Source organism: Ursus arctos, unplaced genomic scaffold (assembly GCF_023065955.2).
Source record: "Ursus arctos isolate Adak ecotype North America unplaced genomic scaffold, UrsArc2.0 scaffold_4, whole genome shotgun sequence".
Classification (NCBI taxonomy): domain Eukaryota; kingdom Metazoa; phylum Chordata; class Mammalia; order Carnivora; family Ursidae; genus Ursus; species Ursus arctos.
In genome coordinates, this window is record NW_026623056.1 from 58,452,613 (window position 1) to 58,479,600 (window position 26,988).

General features: G+C 34.2%; 1 protein-coding gene across 3 annotated transcripts in view; it reads right to left on the reverse strand.

The window, feature by feature from the left end:
* The window catches only part of CADM2 (cell adhesion molecule 2), a 1,027,113-nt gene that overhangs the window by 147,207 nt on the left and 852,918 nt on the right, over positions 1 to 26,988 (reverse strand). For all 3 annotated transcript variants that reach the window (XM_044381110.3, XM_026489516.4, XM_044381128.3), the window contains exons 3-4: positions 20,276 to 20,428; positions 17,331 to 17,468 (exon numbers count right to left, since the gene is read on the reverse strand). In XM_044381110.3, coding sequence (XP_044237045.1) covers positions 17,331 to 17,468; positions 20,276 to 20,428 — 291 coding nt within the window. The remainder of the gene's footprint in view (positions 1 to 17,330; positions 17,469 to 20,275; positions 20,429 to 26,988) is intronic.

The following is a 26,988-nucleotide window of genomic DNA, read 5'->3' on the forward strand; positions in this document are numbered from 1 at the left end:
CTAACCAAAGTCATTTTTGAGATTTTTGCTTTTGAAAATTAGTTTCAATCTCAGTTAAAAAATATTAGAGTAAAAGATGGAATTACTTCCTTTCAGTCAAAATATGTCAGGATAACACATATGCATTTATAGTCCTTTGTTATATTTATATATATATATATATATGTATGTATATGAGATATTTTACTTTTCAGTGTTTATAGATTTATACAAATTGTTGTTTCATTTATATCTTTTATATTCTTTCCTATAAATCTATGGCTAATGTTTTCTTGTTTGTATTCTAAGCAGTGGCAGTATAAGAAAATTTAGATCTCCTAACGAACCACTTTGATAATCATGTTATACAATATATGAAAAATTAATTGCTTAATTTTAATAACAGCTGTATTAAGAACCCACACATCTGCTTTCTTTACCCAATTCCTTTACAAAAGTATCATTTAATGTAATATTAATTGGTCACATAAATCTGATAGCAATTGTATATAACATAAAATTTTAATGAGCATCATCCAAATAGAATAAACAAAAATATAATTTTTTGCTTTTAATATTAGCTTGTGGGACAGCTTATAGAGTTCCTAGAAGCAATAAGATGAATAAGAAAAAACATCAAGAAGAGCCAATCATATTATCTTTCCCTATATTTTATGCTAATCTCCTCTTTATCCCTACCCCCCAAAACAAACAGTACTTAAAATTTATGTCTATTTTTGCTTTCTAGCTTTATAAAATAACTGATGCAGTCACAGTTGTAGAATCAAGAGAAATTTTCTTTATACTGTGAAGTCAACTTGCGTATGTATTCTTGTTTCAAGTTCTGTCTTGTTTCGGGGTTTCCATTTTTTTCTCTTTTGGCAAGTCCTTTCACTACATCGTGATCTAGAGCAGTATTTTTCAAAATGGAATGTGCATACACATCACCTTCGGATCTTGGTAAAATGCAGATTCTGATTCAATATTTTGTGGGATGGAGCCTGTAAGTCTGCTGCTGGCCCACGGACATATTTTGAGAGCAAGGGTGAAGTAGACGATGCATCAATACCAGAGATGTAACCAAAGGTGAAGGGGAAATACTGGGACTTACTCTAACTCCCTTTCTCTCTTCATCTCGATCTCTCTCTATCATTTTAATTTAACCTAACCTAACCTCCCATTCTACTTTTACTATTTTAAAATATGTATTTCTTCTCATTATTTTACATTTTTCAAAATATACATTTCATATATTCTATAATGTATTGGTATGATGGTCAACACAAGTTGAGAGCAAGCAATAAACAGAGGTGTTTGTAGGATTACTTTTCCTCATAATCTTTGCTGGTACCCTTCTTTTTTTCCAAAGGAGGTTCTGGACTTTTAACACTTGTTCAAAAATAAGCAGAACAGTGGTTGCTTTGGGTGGGTGGCAGTTAAGAACTGTCTTATTATGCTATCACTGTCTATGTTAGACATTTTCTGTAATGAAAAAAGTTAAAAAGAAACCTACCTAGGAAAATTCCTTAAGTGTGCTTCTCAACAAAAGTTATTTTCCTGAACATTTTTTGAATGTGAAGTCTCAAAGTAAGTAATTATCTACCAGATTTTATATTTATCTTATGAAACTTAGAATGTACAATAGTAGTCTGCTTATATTGGGATTTTAGATCTTGATCTCACCAAGAGCTAAGGTGAGGGAAAAAAAATCAGAAAAGCAGATGTAATCATGAGTGAGACCCCCGGAGCCCCTAAATTAACAAATTTAGAAGCCCTGAATCAGGTTAACTAAGGAACAAAGGTCATTGTGTGTGTGGGGGGGGGGGGGGGTTTACATATAAAACTTTTCATAAAATATCATATCTCAGAAGCTACATCCATATCCATCGTTCCAGATTTATATTGTTAGGTCACCCGCCTCCCTGTCTATAGTTTCCAGCCTCTTTTGGACTGGATTTTTCAAAAGGAAATCATTTAAAGTGCAGTTCCTTGGAAAGTCACCTTGTCTCCACAGTGGTTCTAATCACCCTGAATACAGCAATCTGAATTTTTGTGATGCATTTCCTTTCTGCACTTCTGTGATTTTAATCCCATTTAAACAGATCCAGAAAGAACATACTCTAATTTTCAAAAAGGGCAATCTTGTTTTGCATCCTGTGGAAGCCTTCTTTATCAGACATGTACCTAGTGTAGGCCGGTGTCCTTTTTTTTTTTTTTTTAAGATTTTATTTATTTATTTGACAGAGAGAGACAGCCAGCGAGAGAGGGAACACAAGCAGAGGGAGTGGGAGAGGAAGAAGCAGGCTTCCAGAGGAGGAGCCTGATGTGGGGCTCCATCCCACAACGCTGGGATCACGCCCTGAGCCGAAGGCAGATGCCTAACGACTGCACCACCCAGGCGCCCCAGGTCAGTTTCCTTTTACTCTATTTGAAGGCCACAGCCACACTGGGAACAAGGTAAGATTTAGACACAGCTTCCACCTGTTCCCACTACTGGGAGTGCCATAACTTCTTATCATTGAGTTACCTCTTAGGAATTATGTAAGATATTATGTAACTTCTCCTGATCTATGTGGGCCTTTAATTTTTTGGCCATGAAAAAAGCTGCAAGGTTGCAGTGTTTACTCCAGATATTGATGCTTCTGTAGAACCTGAACTTTACTATTATTTTCAGAGTCTGGGTTTATATAAGTGTTTTATTGTGGATCAGATAATTTTAAGGAATTATTCTGAATCCATATAATGGTACTTAATGATTTGACAATTTGTTAGTAAGCTGACAGTATGCCCTCTTGTCATAGAGAAGAGAAAATGTGAGCATTATACGAGATAACTTTATGTCAAAAATTTGAAGTGACCATTTTGGACAACTGGATATGTTGTGTAATTACTGTTTAAAAGAAGTTCTATAGATCAAACTTTCTAAAACTAAATACACCATTTTTAGAAGATAAACAACATATCTTGTTACTTTTTAAAATTGAGATAAAGTAACTATGCCCGGTTAACTCATTCAGTAACTTAGATGCGTATTTTATTTTATTTTTTTAAGATTTATTTATTTATTTGAGAGAGAGAGAGAGCACGTGCGCAAGAAAGAATGTGGGGGGAGGGACAGAGGAAGAGAGAGAAAGAAACTTAAGCAGACCCTGAGATAAGCACAGATCTCCTGACCCTGAGATCATAACCTGAGCCAGAACTAAGAGTCAGCCGCTTAACCCCCTGTGCCACCCAGGCACCCCTTAAATGTACATTTTAAAATCAGTTTATCTTGAAGGGAATGCCAGTACTTCAAATTTTTTTTTCTTCTCTTAAGGTTAAGTGTTCAAAAAGTATTTTACATAGCATCTTTCTTTAATATTCAAGGTAACTATTTTGTTCCTGCTTTAAACTTTCTTCAGAAGAAACATATCGAGGTCACGTCTTATATGGTAGAACTTTAAGTCTGGTACCCATTTTTATTCATTCACTGGAGAAGACTTCAAAACAGATTCATGAGGCAAATCTGTTTTGCCTAATGAGTGCTCCTTCCTACAACTGCAACCAGAAAGGGGGACTTGTTTGTAGATGCTTCTCATAATGCTTCATGTTTATTAGAGGTGCCAGGGTCATCCTGGTTTTTTAAGCTATGGTTCTACCATTAACCAGCACACAAAATAACTGTTTTACTTGGCAAGAAATTTTACTGAAACTCGGTTCTTGTTAGTAGATTTCAAAAGCTCAAATAGATGTAATAATATTTACAGATACTTGATGAAGAGGAGATACTTTATCTAGATATTCTAAAACCTCTCTTTCGATTTATTCAGACAGGCAGAATGTTATTCTTTGATCAGGTGTCTCTTACATATCATCCCACAGGTCTGCATTGAAAGGTACTATAAATACACGCTGTATGGATCTTGTTATATATACCCCGACTCCATTCAATACATACATATTTGTCTGAAACATGTGGATTCAGAGAGGAATTCTCTTTGTCTCCTGACTCTCAGTACCAGAAAATGTTAGACCTATTCTGTACACTGTTTTGTGGGCCTAATAATTAACTGATCATGTCTCTCTCTTTGTAGTAGCTAAAAGTACCAACAAAAAAAGTTTGTCACCCACCATTAGCAAATGTGAAAGACTTTACGAAAAGAATTCACTTGCTAATCTCACTTTGGGTTTCATCTTATTTTCTTTACTAATTTAGCTGTCATTCCAAATTCAGTTTCATTAACTTTTATGTTAATCATTGTTTTTTTTTTTTTATTAATGCAAATCCTTCTAGCACATAATGAGTTGTAAGGGTCCCTCTCCTTCAAAACAAAAACAAAAACAAAAACTGGACCTAGTTCGATCATTGTTTAATGGCTCAGCAACATTCAAATATCTGTTAATATTTAATACCTTAGAAGAACACAAAGAACTATATCGCTGAGTCCAGTAAAGCAATCGGTAAGAAGTAGACTCATCTCCTTTGAAAATTATTAAGGTAAAATCTTAGGTCACTTTCACCCTAGTGATTGATTCCATATTTAATTCTATATTTATATTTATTCAACTCTGTATTTAGTTTCCTGTACCTTAGAAGAACATTTAGAACTAGTTTGCTTCTTCCAAGATAGCATCCAGTAAAAAAGTCACCACCTCTAAAAATTATTAAGGTAAATTCTGAGACCACTTTAACATAAGTGATTCATTTATTCTCTAGATAAAAACCTTGAGCTTTTACCATGTGCTTGACACCATGTCAGATTCTACATATAAAAAGCTAGGTGAGGAAATAAATCCCAGTCTGGTGAAGTAGACAGATATATAAATAAATTATTTAAATATTTTAAAAACTATTGGTATGTTCAAAATACCAGAGAATAACAGTTTAAGAATTAATACCTGATCTTTTCTCTGGTCTTCACCCCATCAGATATATCTTTTGAAAAGAGTATGAGAGATAGACTATTTTGGAGAAAAATGGGTACTGAGAACATTAGTTAATAATTGTTGTGAGAACCAAGATAAAGACTAGCTTGTCTTCAAGAAAATCTTCCTTACATTATTATCACTGTCTTTGAATAATCAGCAGCAATATGAATATTACTTATTATTTTTACAATATTAGTATAATGAACTAAAATATAGTGTTTGTCAGTTTCAACAAGGTCTTCCTCTTTCTGACTTATACAACATGTTCCTGAGCTGTGAGGTATATCCTGCATAGTTTGTGAAATTTATCTTGGGCAATTTCGGCTTAGTTTACACTCTACCTGTTATTCATAAATACGAAACTCCAAAATAGAGGTAGGCAGGGGAAGAAATAATAGTTTTTTGCAAATCTAATCCCAGACCAAAATATTTTATTAGGGACTTCTTAATATTTTATATCTAATGGAATTAGAGGCATAAAATCTAAAAATTTTATCAAAATGGGAACATAAGTTATAATCTTCTATAGCACCTATACTTATTGAATGTGAATTCATAGTGTTTTCCATAACCAGGTTTGCCTTTTAACAGTAAATTCCTCTCCTATCTAATTTCTTTTGTAGACATTCCTTGCCTATTCATTGCCATGTTCTGTAGCACATGCTTCAAGCCAGGTATGATTAAACCTGAAGAGGTATGTGAGTCCAGGGTGACTAATCTCCAGGGTGACAAGCATGAGGCTTTATCTTCAAGAAGAAACACTGTAATTAAACTAGGTTGTTTCTGATTCTTTATCATATATCTTAACATGATTTAAAACCTTGAAGAATTAAAAAAAATTGAAGTTAAAAAGACGTTTTTGAGCATGCATGCATACGTACATCCCACAGCTTGTCCTAGGAAAACCATGATTTAGCCAATCTCATGAGAGAACATAATTCATGAGGCATGAAAAAAGGGTGCAAAATAGAGGAAGAAGCAGGTAGCTGGTGGAAACTGTAGACAGAAAGGAAATAAGTCACTATGAAGCCAGTCAATCAGTGAACTCTTTATATCCAGGGAATAACTTTAATGGCTACAACTAGGCTCCCTCGTGTTCCTTTCATTTGGCCATGGTCAGTAAAACCTTATAATAACCTCTCTTCACTTGAGAGTAGGTTGAGTGAAACTCAGTGCCATTAACCAAAAGTTTGGACACGAGAAGTCAACTTTCACTTGTACCACTTTCTAAGAAAAGATTTTATATTTTGTGCACTATGGTTTTTTTTTTTTTATTTGTTTGTTGGTTGGTTTTTGTTTGTTTGGGTTTTTTTAGGCTGAACCAAAAAGATTACACCATCTGACTGAAAAAAAATTACCTGACTTTAACTCTGATGCCTCGGGGTACTCACTCTATTTGTGTAAGTTGTAACGTCCTTTCTTCTATTGAAGACTGAAAGATTTCTTCTATTTTCTATTTTAAAAAGTGTTTTATTGCAGGCCCAAAAAAGATGATAAAAGATACCAGAAAAAAAATTTAGAGCTCATTAATTAGAGTAAACTCTATAAGAAAATAAAAATATATATCCATTTGAGTAAATTCTATAAGCAGCAAAAGTGACTCCTCTGAGACACCTAGGATGATGCCATTTTCCAGTCATCAAAGAATTTATTTTCTGATCTCTCGTAGCATTGAGCACATGTAGGAAAAATCAACCTATCCCTCATGTACCTATTGTGAAAATAAATCATTTGCCTCAGTAAAACATCTGTGTTGAGAAATTAGCTTTCTGAATGGTATAATGTTTCTCTGTACCATGTACTACAATAGTTCTATCAATCAGTTTTCAACAGGTTATATTGTTTTCTGAACAACATATCATTTTTAAATTCCAATTATCCACTAGGACATTCACAAGGTCCAAAATAATTCACTTATCCATAAAATAAAGGATAATTGGGAATTTTAATTTTATTTCTCTCTCGCCTTTTTCTATTTTTTTCTGTTTCTCTTCCATTATTCCTCTCCCTTCTTATCTCTCTTCTTTCTTTTCTCTCCAAATATTCTTAATTGTTATACTTCTGCGTAGTTTTCCTATCCAGCATATAGGACAGGGTCTGGAACATAAATGATGCTTAATAAGTCTGTTCTTAATTAATTAAAATAATGGCCATATTCAGTCAGGTAAAGCATTCCTTTCCTTAGTCTAGTGAGTAGATTCATTCCATATTGACGTGTGTAACTTGTGGGCGTTGTCAATTTACCATTTTTCTTTGTAGTGGATTTCTTTTTAAGTCCTCCTATCAGGTCTGGGTGGTTCAGTCAGTTAAGCATCTGACTTTGGCTCAGGTCATGATCTCAGGGTCCTGGGATCAGCCCCATGTCCATGTTCAGGAGTAGAGCAGGGAGCCTGCTTCTCCGTCTCCTTCTGCTTCTCCGTCTCCTTCTGCCCCTCCCCCTGCTTCTGCTCTCTCCCTCTGTCTCTCTCTCAAATATAAAATAAAATAAAATAAAATAAAATAAAATAAAATAAAATAAAATAAATCCTTTTATCACCACTCTCCTGAAAAACTGAAGACGTTGTTGGTCTAACCTCTGAATAAGTTAGCAGTTTCTGTTTTGGAAGGGCACAGAAGCTAGAGATACATCATCAAAGACTGGAAACCAAACACACTAAATGTAAATAAGTAATCTTTATCTGATGCAGTTCTATTGTTTTATTACCTTTTTCTACTCTCATTGATTACTATTGATTGATTGTCACTTCTTTTCTTTTACTCAGAATTGTATTTATCCTGTGTTTGCCTTTCAGTTCTTCCTTTCACTATTTTCTCTAAGCATAGCAATCCTTAGTGCAGCCCAACTAGATCAGAGTTCCATGTGTCAGAACTTCCCAAAGGTGAGAGTTCAGACATACTTAACTGTATATAAAAAAAGGGAAGAAAAAAGATGAGCAATATAATTTTTAAAAAGACTAATTAAAGGGGCACCTGGGTGGCTCAGTTGGTTAAGCACCCAGCTCTTGCTTTCAACTTAGGTCGTGATCTCCTAGTTGTGAAACTGACTCTACCCCCACTTCCATGCTGTCTCTCTCTAAAATAAATAAATCTTTAAAAAAAAACTAAAAAATAACTGAATTAAAAATATATCAAACTATTAAATCACTTCTTAAAATTCATACATGATCATTTCATTTAAAGTTCATGAAAAAAAGCAGAACATCATTAAAAATTACCTATAATTACCAGGAAAAGGGAAATTATGGAATAGTTTCATTTCCTATAGAGGCAAGAAATAAATTTCTAATATAAAATGGTCAAGAAGAGAAATAGAGTTGTATTTTGTGAAAAAAATGTCAGGAAATGAGAGATGAAACAATTTATACGAATAAATAAAGGAATGCGAGGTGTTTATTAGAATAATTTATGAGTCAACATTGTAAAAAGGCATAATATAAAAAAGATATCAGAGGGTGACTTCCACAATATCAGTATAAGGGACTCCGCAGACTCCCTTTCCAGTGAAACAACCAGAACTAGTGAAAATTATTTAAATACATACACATTTATGTTCTCTTAAAAAATGTGCTAATAGTATACAGCAAATTAAGAAGCAATTATTCAAGAAAATCTATTACATCTTAGTAAGAACAAAAGGGTCTGTGGTACTTAAGATATAACCTGATCCTTACCTTCATCCCACATCCCAACTTAGCACAAGGGAGGCTTGCCTCCTGGTGAATGTAACAAAGAAGATGGGACCCCTCCTCCCCACCAGTGACCTTTCAAAGGCTACAGTATTTTCTCAGTAGAGCCAGGCAGCCTCCCTCAGGTATTCCCCTCACTCCTGCTCTTGGTTGCAGAGACACAATTCCAAGTGAGTGTGGCTGAGAAGCTGGGGCTCTCTTTCTCTACCTAGTCCGGACTCATAGGCCAAGAATACAAAGACCTTAGTAGGTCTTGCCCCAGGTCACTCATAAAGCAGACATTTCAAGCCAGAGAGGCAAGTCAAGAAAACCAGGGGCGGCCATCACTCCCCCAGCACCCTGCTCATAAAATAAGAGTGAGTGTCACTTCAAAAGTCAAACATTCTGTCAAAGTGAGTATAGATACATTTCACCCTTCTTCATGTGTATCCTCTTAAATTCATTATATCACCTTAAAACAAACAAGTAAACAGACACAATCAAATACACTGCCATTAAATAAAAGTATTACTCAATTAAAGTTAGTGGGGAAGAATATCAAAAAAGAGAAAAGAAAGAGTTGCACCAAGAGAAAACTCCAGACATCTTCAGTGTCTCATCCAGTGTTCAGCAAAGGAAGTGCTGATCAGCTGGGACAAGAACCATCTAAAAGGATTAGAGGAAATAGCACATGCTGCTCACGCAGAGCTGGGAACCAACCTGACTGAAAAACCTCATAACTGGCACTGTGGGCACTCAGAAGGATTTTACCCTAGTAATGAGAAAACAATAATTCCTGGAATAAATACTGCTCTGATCTTGCCTAAGAAATTTTTTAAAAAACTCTAAAAGGATTAAACTCTTTCTAAGCAACTTAACCAGAAGGAAGCGTGATAATATTTATAGAGATATGAGAATATTCAGCACCGAAAAGGTAAAATTCACAATGTCTGAAATCCAATCAAAAACTATATTCAAAGAAACAGAAAAATGTTATCTATAATGAGATCAATCAATCAATCAAAACTAACCTAGAAATAATACAGCTGAGAGAAATAAAAGGTAAAGGCACTGAAAATACAAAACAACTCAAAATACATCCAAAACCTAAACATGAAATTTATGGAAGTAATTCCTTATGATTTGGGTTAGGCGAAAATACATGCCTATAACACCAAAGCATGATTCATAAAAGTAAAAAAATAAATAATGATAAAATAAAAAGGCCGGACTTCATGAAGTAGTACAACCACTTTGGAAAATAGTTTGGAAATGTTTTTAAAAATTGAAAATAGGTCTGCCATATGACCCCATCATTCTGGTCCTAGTCATTTCCAAGAGAAATAAAAGCATATATGCATATAAAGAGTTTACACAAATGTTCATGACTGCTTAATTGTCATGGCCCCACACTATAAACAACCCAAATGTCTGTCACCTGGTAAATGGATAAACAAATTATAGTATAGATCCATACAACAGAATACTTATCAGTAATAAATAGGAACAACTTTTATATATGCAACAACATGGAGGAATCTGAAAATATTTATGCTGAGAAAAATCAGAAGAAAAAGAATATTAAGTGAGTCTATTTATACAAAATTCTAGAAAATGCAAACTAATCTATAATGACATAATTCAGAACAGTGGTTCTGATCTGAGCATGCAGTGGGGAGTGAGCAGAGAAGGTCAGGAGGACAGGATTATAAAGGAGTATGAACAAACATTTGTAGATGATGAATATGTTCATTATCTTGACTGTGGTGAGGTTTCATCACTATATACAAGTGTGAAAATATACCAAACTGTCCACTTCAAATATGTGTATATTGTTTTCTGTTTATTATAGCTCCATAAAGCTGTTTTAAAAAAAATTAAAAAGAAAGTTTCTCAATGTTTTTTGGGGATTATTTGCTTTTATCAACCATCCACATTCACATGAAACAATAGTTTTAATCTTTTTCCATAAGATGTCTTATGTATCTCATAGTGTCTCCTATAGCATCTTGAGGGAATAAACTTCACAGCATTCAGAAACTTCCAGATTGTCCAAGTTGTCTCACACACACACAGATACACACACAACATGCAGATATTGTTACTGCTATTTTCTTTTCTCCTCTTACATGTCCAGCATGATCCAGATTTAAATGGCAAGGACATTTCCAAAGTGGTAAGTATAAACAAAGAACACGAAAAATCATGATTTATGGTGTACAAGTTTAAATATTAATACTTTGGGTTAATCCTTATCATAAATGACTTTAAACTCAGGGGACACAAGTCTTTCCTTTTTATTTTCTTTTATGTTAAGCTTCAGAGAATTCACAATCCCTGTATTACATGTTGTTATTTCTCTCATTCAAATTAAAGTTTTGTAAAACTTCGTAAAAACATAAAAAATGAAGCATTAGGCCAAATCTAGTTTTGCAACACTGAACAGAATATGTAAATTAAATATATATAATCTACTATTTTTCTAAGTAGATTTCATAGAATTCAATACAAAACAACAAAAAATGAAACAAATAAAAACAATTATGTGGTTAAAGAATATTGCTAAGATGTTGGCTAATGGAAGTTTTACACTAATACTCAGAAAAGTGCAAATGCTAACGTTTATTTTGACTCGGTTTTACAGAATCTCCTTGTAAGAACAGACTTATAATGTACATGGAATATTAAGAATTATTTTCTAAATTTAGTAGATTGGAACCCCCTTCCTTTGTTTCCTTGAATATCTACTAATACTTGGCTTAGTGGTCTCTAATCCTGTGCATTCTCAAAAAATAGTGAGCTAAGGATCACCAGAGGTACTTAATAAATAGGATTTCTAGGCCTAACATCCAGGAATTCTAATTTTAAAAGTCTGCATTGAGACCAGGAATAGGCATTTTTTTAACTAGCACCTCAGGTGATTCTAATCTAGGCAATCCAAAGGCTACTTTTTGAGAAACACAGCATTCAGAAAATCACTCTCATGCTTCCAAATGCTGAAAAGTATTTACTAACTAGTCTTACGGTAAAATTACACTACATTTAGCCAACTTGAAAATGAGCTGTTGCATTATTTTTGATTGACATTATAGTATATGTCAAAAACCCTGTTCACACAGGGAAACACAGCTCAAGTCAACTTAAGCGAGATGGTCACACATTTGAAACACACAATGTATAATAAGTAAATAACAGTGGTAGAATACAGGGAATACTATTAGGTACCGACAAGCTTCAATGACTCACCACAAAGCCAGGCTTTGCTGGATACGCATGTCCCTCGTAGCATAATTCTGAGGGTAGGGAGGAAGTACTGCACACATGAAAAGCTATGACTATTTTAAAAGGCTAAAACTGTGCTCGCTTCGGCAGCATATATATTAAAAGGCTAAAACTAAAAACGTCCCTCATTGTGAGATGATAAACCTTTGTATGGTCAAAATCTCTTTCCTAGGCATAAGTCACCTAACTCCAAAAGCCTACTAAGCTCAATTTTTAGATTCTACATAATTACTTCAACATTTTAATAAATATTGAATAAAAACATCACATATTTTTGACTAGTTTTTCCTAATACCTCTCTTATTTCCACATGTTCATTACTCAGATCACTCAAACATTGAAGTTATATTATCGTTGCCTTTGTTTTTACTTCATCTCTCAGAATCATTCACCAAGTTCATTTGAAATTTGTCTTCCCTCTCAAATCCATCCTATTTTTAAAAAATCCATTTTATTCCAACTAAAAATTCCATTGTATCCATTAGGTCAGTGCCTTATTAGCTCATGCCTGAAACATCCCTTAAATACTCTTCCAGCCTTCAGATCTCTCCCCATACTCAAATGCTAGGTCTTAGAATACTCAAGTCCAGTCTTTGCCAGATGTATGACCATGAGAAATTACTCTGCCTCTCTAGATCTCAGTTTTCTGTTATTGTTACAAAACAAATTATCATAAGCTTAATGGCTTAAAGCAACACACACTTTTTATGTCACAATTTCCATGGATTAAGCCTTTCCAGAGAAGGCTTAGCCTGGTCCTCTTGTCAGTGTTACCACATGACACTGAATTCAAGGTATTGGGTGGAGCTATGATTCCCACGTGAGTTTTAGGGTCTTTTTCAAGCTCACTGGTTGTTGGTAAATTTATTTCCTTGAGGCTGAATGTCTGAGGTCCCCATTTGGGGACTAGCTGTCACTCAGGAACTGTTTTCAGCAACTAGGGTCACCCACAGCTCTTTGCCACACGACCCCCATAGACAGTTCACAACATTGCTGTTTCTTTCTTCCAGGCCAAGAGGAGAATGTCTCTTTGACACTTCATTCCTTTACAAAGATCTCACCTCATTTTATCAAAAGGTTTGCCTTTGACAATCTCCCCTTAATGAACTCAAAAAGGACACATAATTATATCTGTAAAATCCTTTTTGCCATATAAGGCAACATGATCCAGGAAGTGATATCACATACATTACACTCACAAGTCCCTCCTACACTCAAGGGGACGAGATTATATAAGGATGTAGGTCATTGAGAGTTGTCATGGAATTCTGCCTAATACCTTAATGTAAAAGCTAGTAGCTGGAAAAGAAATCTTAAGATTTTATGATAATAACTGCTCAAACAACAAATTAATAATCTTATACATGAAATGAAAAATTAATAAAGTTTATAAAAGTTTATAAAGTTTATAAAATATAAGTTCTCAGGGAGCTGGTAAATTTAAAAAGGCGATGTTCATCTTTTTCCCACACTAAATGGCAAATATTCAGACTTCCTTGCTACACAGAAGATTAAAAGCTGCAGTGAAACCACCTACGGTTTTGAATACAGAGCTATCTAGAGGCACCAAAGGGATTTCTGAGTTAGACTCATGGTGGGGGGGACGAGGGGGAGGATGGATGAAAATTATGTTTCAGTCTACTCTTTAAAGCCTGTAGAAAAAAAAAGTCTCAACCAGTGCCTACAGAATAAATTAAAAAATGCTTAATATGGAATAAAAGATCTTCCAAGATTTAATTGGCCCCGGCCTTCCTGTTTACCTCTCACATCTATATCACACAGAAGGTTCCATGGTTACTTCAAATATGTTTTTACTCTGCACAAATACACGGTTTCTTTCCTTAGAATGTTCTACTACCCACTTGTACCCACAACCCCTATGATGAATTAGATTCATTGTTTAAGATCTGCTTATTTATTTAACAACTATTTACTAAGTGCCGGCATTCATCAATGAACTATTAAGTCTTTACCTCTCCCACAAAGTAGGGCTGCTCTCTGCTTTTTTTTTTTTTTTGTACAAAATCTATAGCCAGATCATGTATCTATTATGATAGCTGTTAAATCTTATATGTCGAGCCCTGAAATGCGAAATGTGAAGGAACGATTTTGTTTTATTTGTTTGTATTTCTAGGACTAATTCAGGGATTGGTACAACTCATTAATCATGGTTTGCTGAAGATAGTAATGATAATAATAATAGTAATAATAATAATGTAATAATAATCATGTCTAAGATGTTTTTAGTGATTCCTCATACTACGAGAACACTTTTTACATATTAGTTCAAACAAAGTCCTTGCAACAGCATTTTGAGGAAAACATTAGTTTTCTCATATACTGGTGATGATTGTAAAGTTCAGAGACAGAGGCAAGACTTTTATATAAGTTATTGATGCTTCGTAATTTTATGTTCTCTATAGCAGTGTGGTTCCCAAACAGGGGCATCAGCATCACTCATACATGTGACACAGTGCTGACAATGTATGTTCTCGGGTTCAGCTGAGACCTACTTCATCAGAAAATCTGGGGTCAGGGCCCTATAATCTGAGATTTAACAGGCACTGTAGGTGATGGTGTCTGCTCAAGTTTGAGAACCAGTGCTCCAAAATCTAATATGGAAATATTGTGACCAAGAAAACATGCTCAGCTATGACTTTCAAACAACTTTTACCCAGAAACTTTGAAATTAAATTCATATGTTAGGTAATGATGGAGGAAAAAAGAAAACGAACAGAAAAATGACTCATCCTGAAGTCAGAAGTCACATTGAAGGTCCATACATCCATTATACAGAGACTGAAACTTAACGCAGTGTCAGTATGCTGACCTGGCCAATGCTTAGTTAAAACATAAGAAAAATAATCCTTTCTCTTGACTGTAATAACTGGGATTTACATCAGTTATAATTCCTCTTTAGAGGAATATATTCTCCGTAGCTTGTTTATCACCCTAACGACATCTTAAACATCTCCAGGTCAAGGTTCTTGTTTTCTTCATTTGGATCTTCACTCATGCATGATAGAACTCTGAGTAATTGGGAAGCATTTTAACAATTTCTTATTCAATTGAATTTAATTTGATTTGATTAGCTTATCTTTTCCCATTGCTTTACACTAGGGACTATCTTTTTAAAAAGTGTCAAGTGATATTATAGTAAAAATTGTTAAATGGTAATAGGAAGTCAAATTTTGATCTTTGAAAAGACAAGAGTGCAAGATAAGGATGGAATGTTCCTTTTAGAGAGGAGTGTTTGCTGAGGGATTTTAGAGTGAACTTCCACTTAGCATTTCTAGAGGATGGCAAGAGTAATGAAATGTGCATTCGGTGCAGAGTACCTCACACAGCATATTTGCATATACACCTATAAAAATAGTTTAATGCACTCAGGAAGTTCACCATATAATTGTGAAGACAAACTATATCAACATGCAAAAGAAGAGTTATAAAAAAAAAAAAGCTATGTAGATGAATGCAAGTTTAGGGATAATCTCTCTCAATGGGAGCCACACATCGGAGAACGCAGAAATAAAGGCGGCCTCACTACTTCTGAGTGGCGCACAGAACCATATGCTGATTCTGCATATGGTTTTCTTCTTTTGATTTTTTTTTCTAGTCTTGACTTAGATGATTTTCAAGTATGGTGTTTATAGGATCAAACTTTTTATGTTTTTACATATAAACAAAAATCTCCTCCTTACCTAGGATAGAATTGAACCTGTTTGGCATTCAGAGCAGAAGCCAAATTTGTCAAAAAAAAAAAAAAAGGTATATTCTAAAATATGAGTACATTATAGATTTCTCATCAGGCTACAATGTTAAAAACAACCAATCAATATTAATGAAGTATTAGTATGATAATCTCTGACTTCCCTGAGAATATGAACAAACCCTCGAAACACAAATGCTAAGAAATTGAGAGCAACAAACTACGTCAGAATTAATGTGGATAATAAAACAACTGAAGGAGAGTACTTAAGAACATTTTAGCATAAACCACGACCTTCACACAGAATGAGATATGTGACGTGTAAGAATTCACTGACTGGAGCTTTCTCACAGGCCAAGGAAGTCAGATTTAAATTTTATTCTACGGGTTAGGGCTTTTGATCAGAACTGCTTAAACAGAAAAAGTGGCTGGATCAGATTCTTATCATGGTATGGTAAACTCTGGAAGCAACGTAGAGGGTCCATTTAGCAAAGATCTAACCAAGTCCAGACATGCCTAAACAAACACATCCCAAAGGCAGAATTAGAATGGGTGTTACTGAGCCCTAGTGGTGTATATGATCAGGTTATATACTAAAAGAAAAGTTAACTTAGCATAGCAACATGTCTAACTTGTGTCTTGGGGGCTTGTATTTCTCCAAATTTTGTTTAATAAGATGTATTTAATAGAAGATTTATAACAAAAGTGGTGATTGGAGAGAAATTACAGAAAAGTCTTTCTCTGGGGAAAAATGTGCAGAAAGAGTAATTAAAATAGAAAAGAGAATAATTGAATGGATTAGAAATGAATAATTTCTTAGTAATAGAGGCAATCTTGTATTATATTATTTATATCATATAATCCTATACTGTATTATCATTTCTATTGGGCTTATATACCCATTAGTAAGAATTATTATTAATCTAACATAAGATATTTGAATTACAAGTTAAGATAATTAGAATGGTTTGCAAAAACTTATCCCCTAGCAGGTTACCTTGAGAATAATACATCATTACTATGTACATAGGAAACATTTTTAACAATCATCATAAACAATTGTTGGATTTTAATGTACATCTGACATCAGGTCCAAGATAGCTGTATGTGGGGTTTAGAAAAATTAAAAAAACAGAAGAAACAAACAAAAATCACTACTAACCTCACTAGGCATCTCCCCTATAAACTTATTTCCCAGCTAAAGTATTTATGTGTGTGTTTATGTGTTTAAATGTAAGTGCATGAAGAGCAGAGCTATCCTTAATATATAAACTACTGTCCATTTCTACTAAGATGAATATTCTTTGCTCTCTGTGAGAACTACTAGGAATCAGATTTATTGATGTTTAGCCAACTTTGTTCTTAGAACTTTATAATTCCTGAAACCTACAGATTGAAGACATAATTCATGGAATTTCTCTGTCTGTAATCTAAATACTATAAAAGGATTTTGGAAATAATAATATCTAACGTACTTAGTGCTTACTTTTCAAGCATGAATCTAGGCATTTTTTATACATTAACTCATTTATTTCTCCAACTTTTCCATGAGGTATATATTATTTTTAGATTTGTTATACATAAGAGGAAAATGGGGCACACAGAGATTATGTTAGTATACCTTTGTAGAATTAACGAATTTAAGAAATGGATAAATCTGATTTAATTACACTTCATCAGAAAGTGACTGTAGTTTAAAAAAGAAAATGTAAAATGCCCTGCACCGAACACTCCATACTAGTCACAGCACATTAATTTTGACTTGGGGTCCTTTCCCCATTCTTTACCTTTAATCTCTTTGTCATTTTTGAACCATCTTATATCAGCTGCAGGTTTGCTACCAGATGTTTTACAAGTCAGCTGCATCAAGTCTCCCTCCATTACTGGTGATGAAAATCCGCTAATTTGAGGCTTCTCAGGAACACCTGAAATTTAAGCAAATGGTGTCAACATCAATTGTTCCAGGGCTTATTCAATCTTATGACTATTACTTTCACAAAACTAAAATGGGTTGTTAATTAAGAATATCTTCAATCAAAAATAGTAAAGTGTTATATAATAAAATAAACTGCTTAAAATATCTATATAATGTATACATAAAAATTGTGTGTGTATATATTATATACACAGACATACACATATATATATTCAGTAGTCCCCTTTATGTGCAGGAGATACAGTGCAAGACTCCCAGTGGATGCCTGAAATTGTGGGTAGTACAGAACCCTATATATACTATATTTTTCTTCTATACATACATACCTAAAGTAAAGTTTAATTTATAAATAAGGCATAGTAAAAGATTAACAATGATAATTAATAACTAAATGGAACAATTATAACAATATGCCATAATAAAAGTCATGTGAATGTGGTCCCCCAAAATATTGTACTCTACTCACCCCTCTTCTTGTGAGGATGTGAGAAGATAAAATGCCTGTGTGATAAGAGGAAGTGAGGTGAATGACGTAAGCATTGCGATGTAACATTAGGCTACTATTGGCCTGACAATAAGACAGAAGGAGGATCATCTGCTTGCAGACCTCAGCTGATCGTGGGTAACAACTGTGGAAGGTGAAATAGTAGATGAGGGTGGGGTGGGAACTACTGTATATATGCAGTGTGTGTGTGTATTATCCAGGAGGCATTTTACAAACTGAGGGCTTCAGAGGGGAGGGGAGTGGGGGAATGGGATAGGCTGGTGATGGGTAGTAAGGAGGGCACGTATTGCATGGTGCACTGGGTGTTATACGCAACTAATGAATCATCCAACTTTACATCAGAAACCAGGGATGTACAGTATGGTGACTAACTTAATATAATAAAAAAAATGAAATAAAATGCATTTAGTTCAGAGTAGCTTTTAAAGCTTTACCTGCAAAAATACTCTTTGTAAATCTTAGAAACACCCATTCAATATATCTTAAGATTTATCAGTATAGGATTTAAGAAGGTAGATTGTTTGCAATGGGGAAAAAATCCACAAAGCACATTTCTTTATTTTTTAGCAAATTGTGATTTAACTAAAATAGCACTTTGCATTCCTGATTTCATAATTCTTAAGGCTTAAAAATATAATATTATCCTCTATGTACTTTGTTCAAGAAATGCATTTTAGAATAAGAGATTTTCCAATAATTGCAACCATATTAACTTCTCAGATTCTTCTAAAGGATATCTTGATGTTATTTGTATTAAAAATGCAATAGTAGTTTTGGGAAGCATGATGCATATTATGTTTAATGTTTAATGCTAACCACTAGTACCTTTTCTAGTCCAAATCATCTAATAACTAAGCAGATACCTAATATGCAGGGACAGTACATGGGTGATTTAAATAATAGAACATTACACATTTCTTGGGCAATAATATTCTGTTGTCACACTAGAGGTTTATTAAAGTTTCTTCTAAAATTATTCAATAATAAAGGCAAACTGAATATTATTGTAGTATTTTATTCAATTTGAAAGGGAAAAAAATGTAAGAATGTTGGAAATCACCAATAAGAGAAATACAAAAAACAACAGGAACAATAATGATAAAGATAGGTCAACATGGTCCAATCAGTTGGATATTTTTTTTCCTTTCATATTCATATTTTTTTAAATCTATGCCACACTATCATTTAATAAACTGAAATCAGCCAGTTGTCTATTCTTGGGGTCTCAAGGTGTCTCTCTACAGAACAATACTTTAACCTTAGGCAGTTGTTATCTTGAAATACTCCATTTTAGTGGATATATTTTGTCTACAGTGGCAAACGTGAAGATTTTTATAAAACAGTCCCAGTGGGACTTGCAAAGAAACATATTTCACATTGTATGTACAAAACCAATTCACTAGCTGGATTAACTTTAATATTCCTACCGAACAGAACAGCATGCATTAGTTCTTTTATATGCAATGTTATGCCTTTATCTATCAAAAAAGGAAGGCAAGCTAGGGGCAAAAAAAAAAAAAAAAAATCAATCTTTTAAATTCCTCTAACTTGTTCAGTATACAGGTGTGTTTCAATGAACTGCAGCAATTTCAGCTGATTGGGCCACTGACATCTGCAGAATCAGAGTTCTTAGCTGCAACTTGATCTCCTTGGAATCTCTGAGAATGTAATTTTTTTTATATCACTTTAATCTTTGGGGGAAAGGCCCAATATTTAGAAAATAAAACCACAACAAAGCTACAAGTTGCATGGAGAGTGACATTATGTACTTCATTTAAGAATTTAGAAAATCTACAATATTAAAAGATAAGACACAGAAACATCAGGGTCATTTAAATGCACTAATGCACACAAAGGAGTCATATTTGGAAGCTGTAAGATATTGGAGAAGGCTCCCATCAGATGGCTTAAATAATAAAATGGAGGACCACCCCATAGGCACATTGAATTCACTCTGCTCATTATTCTATTACTTTATAAAAGATTCACCATATATACAATATATAGATGACACAAAGGAATTTGGTTGAAAATCAAGAAACCTGGTGTCTGTTGCTGGCTAAGAAACAAATGGCTGCATGCCCTTGAGAAGTCATACAAATCCTTACACCTCCCTTGGTCTATTTCTAAAATTGGGAAAGTGACTAAGTGGGTTTTTAAATGCCTTTTGTTATAATGTAGCAGAGAAGGGATTAAACTATATCTATTAATATGATCCTCAGAACATATATTTGTTGTTGAATCATGTTGCTTTAGCTTGTGATCTCATAGTGTTAGTCCCTTGCACTTACCCAGAACGGTGAGATAGGCCTTGGAAGTTTTGACAGGCATTGTAAATAAGGAACAGGTGTACTGCCCTTCATCGGAGAGAGACACATCACTGACACTGATACTTAATTCATGCCAGGAAGCTCGAACCAGCTCAATCCTGTTGTCCCTTAAAGCTGGAAAGAGAAAATATTGAAAATGCAAATAACAACATTAGAAAAAGTACTGTTAAATATTTTTAGCACAACACAATAAACATTGTCTTTAGCTATACATCTAAATCTTATTTCCTGATATAGTTTAAAGGAAGGTTTAAATATATGGAAGTATTTTATCAGATTTTTTTAAAAAATCAAAGTAGAATTAGGTGTTCCTTAATGTTCTCAGAAACAACTTTTTAATTAAATGATTGCATCTAGTACAATACTTCAGATGAGGTAGATGTTTGTGGTGATAAAAATGACTTTCCTCCACAGGCTTTCATGGAATGCTAGTACTAAAAACAAGATACACAGAAGGTTTCACTTTTATGCACAGATAAATTTGGGAAAACTATGATTGCAGTATTCCTTCCAAGACACCAACAATGAACATTAGCATATTAAAATCATATTCTCTACAGTAGAGAAACCTGTTGAACTTCCTGTAAACCTGAGCTTTCAGCTGAAAAACACCTGTAAGGTACTGAATGTTTAAATTTGCTCTGATTGATTGGAACCTCTAGTGTACCAGCTGTTAAATACTTTCAATATATCCTTTGGTTCATACCACCTTCTCTATCACAGGGTTTTTCTTTTTTCACAGAAGGTCTCTTAGCATGCTCTTCTTGTATTCATTTTTGGAAAAATATTAAAAAGTTTAAATATCATTATATTTCCTACTAAGTACAGCTATAAAGCTCAGAGTTAAGCAAAAGGCAAAGAAAGGAGTACTCCGAAAGACAGAGGAAAGAAGACTGGTTTAGGGACACTAGGACCTGAGGAATAACACGGTGGTTCCCCAGACAATAATAAAAGGCAGTTGAGGCCTGACTTCTCCCAACCACAACATAGCAACAGCAGGTGGCCTAGGTAGACTCATTTTTTATCACATATCAAATAGGAACCCTCCAGTATCTCTGGGAGACACTGGGCCACCTGCAAGGGGAATCAAGTGGGAGCATCACTGACTACAAATAGCCATGGCAATCAATCTCTTTCTCCACTGGGCTGGAGACTCCCTTTCAATGCCTAGAGACAGTGATCACTTGGGCAGTAGGGGCCGAGGGGTGATCCATCTCTGACAAGAACCCCACCCCTAAAGTGATCTCCCATGAGCTAGAGAACCGCTTACCCCTACTAGAGAATTCAGGCAGCCTGACCTGAGGAAGCTCCTCTGCCTCCTTAAGTGGCACCAGTGGAGACCAGTTCAACCCCCAGTAGAACTAGACACCTCAAGCTGACTAAATAGCACCCTTTGGCTTTGAAAAGTAAATTGTTAGTCAACATATGACCTGAAAATGTAAGTCAGCACCTGTTTGCTAAACCTAAACAGAAGTACTCCTTCCTAGAAGATTAAGATAGAATCCAGAGTCTCCTAACATAATAGCAAAAATGACCAGGATGTGATAAAAACACCACTGGTCACACCAAATGCCAGGAAAATCATAATTTGAATGAGCAAACATAATCAATAGACACCAACACTGAGTTGAAACAAACATAATTATCTGACAAATAATTTTAAAAAGCCATCATAAAAATACTTCAACAATCAATTACTAATTATCTTGAAACAAAAAATAGAAAATCTCAGTAAAGAAGTTCTAAAAAAAGGAATCAGATGAAAATTATGGAAGTCAAAAATACAATAACAAAAATTAAAACTCACTAGATTGACTTGATAATTCACTAGAGATGAAATAGAGGATGGAATCAATAAACTTAAAGATAAAGCAATATAATTCACTCAATTTGAATAAGAGAAAGAAAATAGATTGAAAAAAAAAAAGAGCCTTGGACCTGTGAGGGAATAACCAAATACCCAATATTGGTACCACACAAGTACCAAACAGGTGAAAGAGACTGGGACTGAAAGAGTATTTGAAGAAATAATAGTGCAAAACTTCAAATTTGCCAAAAGTAATAAATGTACAGAATCAGTAAGACAAACTTATCTCAAATATGATAAACACAAGAAAGTCTATATCAAAATACATCAAAATTACACTGGAAGACAAAAAAAAAAAAAAAAAAATCTTGAAAGCAGCCAGAGAGAAAGACATATAACCTATAAGAGAATACCAATTTAAATGACAGATTTCGTATTTGAAATTATAGAGGCCAGAGGGAATGGCACATTATTCAAGTGCTGTAAGAAAAGAACTATCAACAGTGAATTCTTATCCAGGCAAACTAACCTTCAGGAATCAAGAGGGAATAAATATATTCTTTTTTTGGGGGGGGTATTTAACATATATTATGTAGCATGGCATATATTTTCATTAATATGCTTTTCCTCATAATGTTGGCATATATTGATACAGCTTTTTTTTTTTAATTGCTACACTGACCCACAGTATAGAATTATAACAGCATATTTAACCATACTGCTTTTAATGGACATTAATGGTTTCTAATTTTTGTACTGTAACAATATCTCATTGAGCTTATGTGAGAATATTTCTCTATATTAGATAGCTAAAGATGCATTTTTGGATCATAGGGTATGTGTATTTAACATTTTAATTATACTGCCATGTTGCTCTCCAAAACAGATGAACCATCCACAGTGTAGGAAAATACCATTTCCCCCACTTCCTCATTAACACTTGCTATTACCAGTCTCTTCAATTTTTGCCAAACTGATGGTTGGAAATGATAGCTCATTCCTGTTTGATTTTCATTTCCCTGATTGCTATTGCAGTTGAGGATTTTTTTCATTTAGTTGTTGGTCATTTTTTTTTAATATTTTTTAATTATGTTAGTATTCTAAGAAGTAAAACTAAGAACATACTTCTCTAGCAGATCTGCCTTGAAAAGTTAAATAAAGTTCTTTAAACAGAAAAAAAGGAATCTTGGAGCATGAGGAAGGAAGAAAGGACAACTGGAAGAACAAAAACATGAGTAAATCCAATACAGAGTATCCCTCCCCTTTGTTGCCTCCATTATACGATGGTTGAAACAAAAATTACAACATCAACTGATGCAATGTTGAACAAGTATAGAAGGAATACTCAAGACAAGTACAAAGTGGGCAGGGCAAAAGGACCGAAAATAAGTAAGGTTTCCACACTTTAACTCAAAGTTGTAAACCACTGCTACTAGTAGACTGTGGTAAGTCACATGTGTATATTCAATACTCAGGGCAACTACTAAGAAAACATACAAAGTAATACACTCAAAAACCCTATAAATACAGATAAAGTCCATTTATATAGTGTCTTGAAATAATAAAATGATAAAGATGGAAAAGAGATTAGTGTTTACCAAGGATTAAGGATAGTAAGGGGTAGGAGGGAGTGGGAGGGACATGGATGTGGTTATAAAAGGACAGCACAAGAGATTCTTGTGGTGGTGCAACTGTTTTGTATTTTGTCTGTGGTGATGGATACATAAAACTACACATGAAATAAAATCAAATAGAACTAAAAGACACACACACACACACACACACACACACACACACAGACGAGCACATGTAAAATTCGTGAAACCCAAATGAGATTCGTGGACTACATCACTGTCAGTTTCCTAGTCGTGATATCTTTGCAAGATGTTATTTGGGTCGAGGGTCCATGGGATCTCTCTATATTCTCTCTCACAACTGAGTGTGAATCTACAATCAAACCTCAGTTAAGCGGTGCCTGGGTGGCTCAGGTGGTTAAGTGTCTGACTCTTGCTTTCTTCTCAGGTCATGATCTCGGGGCTGTGAAATCGAACCCTGTGTCAGTCTCTGTGCTCAGCCAGGTGTCTGCTTGAGATTCTCTCTCCCTACCCCCTCTAAAAATCGAAACAAAACTCATTTAAAAAAAAAAAACTGTATGTAGATTTGAAGAAATAGGGAAGTGGTCATGATATCAAAGCTTAGAATTCATTATATACATTTGCCACAGAGCTAGAGGGGGATCCCAAGTATCAAATATTCTTTAATTGCTGTACCTTCCCTATATGCTTTGTGAAAGGAGCAAGCAATAATACAATATGTACTATTTAGGAAAATTCTAAATTTTTGTGATTTTAAATATATTTAAAAAAATCGTCCTCCCAGATACTCAAATAGCATGCAACTTAGTGATTGTAGTCCCTCTGCTATCATTCTTTATTAACTGTAATTCTATAAGGAGACTCACACAAATATTTTTGAAACTAATTTGATTGAATATAAAATGTATGCAAGTCTAATTATGATTATATTTGTGACTCCATTAAGATACAGTAGACATTTTTCTAAAATGTCTATTTCATATTCTATCTCCTACATGCACTAATATATATATGCCTTTTCAGTTGCTAGATGAAACAGTGGGACACAGATTCGTTATTTCCCCAATAGAACCTCAGGCTATATCAACCACTTTTCAAAGCTGTGGTTTATTCAAGAAAAACATTTAGCATGCATTTCTTGTTTCTTAAAAGAGAGGTCACCAAAAGAGAAAACCCAAGGTTTCTGCCATGATTCTATATGGGTAAATCCTGTTACTTACCCCTGTGTTCAATTTCATTTCTTCTAACACAGTTCCCACTGACAGACGGAGCTTACAATTTTCAGTGAATCTTAGCAAAAGGAATTGAACTCTCTTTCGGTCGGACTATTTTGTGAAAACTGTATAACATCACTAAAATCAACTGAATCAATATATACAAATACAAAACTTTCATATTTAGACCATTTGCTTGGAGTAAAGCTAAAGACAATAACTTGAGAATCAAAAAAATGTAGGCAATTGTATAAAGTCAGATTTCCTGTAGATAATAATTTCTGATTTATTTTCATCTTCCGATTATGATGAAAACTAAATGATTTCTTGTAGTATGTAATGTCCTTTAAAATAAATCTACAATGATATGTTAAAATATTTTGAGTTTAGAATCCTGATGAGAACCTAAATAATTTAGTGTCTGAAATGTCTCAATTTAGCTTACCAAATCATATAATATTTTGAGTTATTATATGATTACAACTAGTGTGACTAAAAACTAGATTCTGAAAAGCAGAATACCTGCATTTTTTTTGGAAGACTTATGTATGTATGTATGTATGTATGTATTTAAGAGAGAGAGAGAGATTGGAAGAAGGGGGAGAAAGTACAGGGGTGTGGGCTGAGGGAGAGGAAGAGAATCTCAAGCAGACTCCCACTGACTGCCTAGCCCCACATGGGGCTTCATATCACAGCCCGGAGATCATGACCTAAGCCAAAACTAAGAAACAAATGCACCACCCAGGTACCCCCAGAATACCTGGATTTTAATGTAAACTGTTATTGATTAACCATACGAACCTAAGCAAATCACTTAAATGTGTGCTTTGGTCTGCTGAATGTTAGGTGGAGATAATAGTAATTGAGTGAAAGTATAAGGAATATGGTTTAGAGACTTGAAATATATGTGTACACACACACACACACACACACACACACACACACACACTATATAAATATACATACAAACAAAACCTGAGAAACATAATTCCAAGAACCAGGAAACTGGCACAATTAGTAAAGGGACTATTTACTGTGTGAATTTCCTTGATAATTCACTTGCCAAAACAAGGAAACAAAAAGCTGCCTAAGGAAATTCTCATTGGACTGAATATTTTAAATAAACCGTACATCTATAGCATTTATCTTTTCAAGTTTGTAAATACTTATGATGTCATCTGCAGTTCATTTTATAACATTTCCAGTATGAAAGAATAAAGGAAAACCTTTACAAGTCCAAAGAGGGATATACTATAACTCAGTGGGTTCCCTGTGAGCAGGATCCTTGTCTTCCTCATCTCCGCGCCCTGCACCATCACTATCTGCACAGGAGGTCTTCAGTGAATGGCTATTGAAATGAAACCGAGAGCCAAACTCTGTCTGTATATGATAAGAACAGAGTGAAAAAGAACTGAACTGGGAAGTCCTCTTGAATATAGCTCCACAGGTTCCCCATGGGAGAGAAGCCAAAAAAAGAAGAAAAAAAGTGTCCCGTTTAGACACCGTTGAGCATAAAAGAGCTAGAAACATCATGCTAAGAAGATTTTTAACAAAGTAATAGTTCATTGGAAAATGATTTGAAATACTGAATGAGCGATCTCTGAAGCTATTGTCATGTTACCTTGCAGTTTTCAAGTGAACACAAAGAGCAGTAGCTAATCAGAGAAAATCTGTTATTTAATTTTTCCACATGGTAAGTCCCAAACATATAGTGAACCTAAATAAAGAATTGTGGCATTGTTAGTTGAAGTGAATTCAACCTTTAAAAAAAAAAAAAAAAACCAAACACACACAAACTTTCCTTTGCGAACACAGGATGTCCACCATTATCTAAATAACTAACAAAATAAAACAACAACAACAACAAAAAAAAAACCCCTCAGACACCTCATTTAAAAAAAAAAAAAAGATTTTAAACATTACCCTAGGAATAATTGAACAGAAGAAATGAGTATATGTAAAAAAATAATGAAAGGTAATTGCTCACACATCTCAGAGATTAAAAATGAGCTAATGGGAAAGTGGGCTACTTCCAAGGTCACACCTCATCAGCTATTA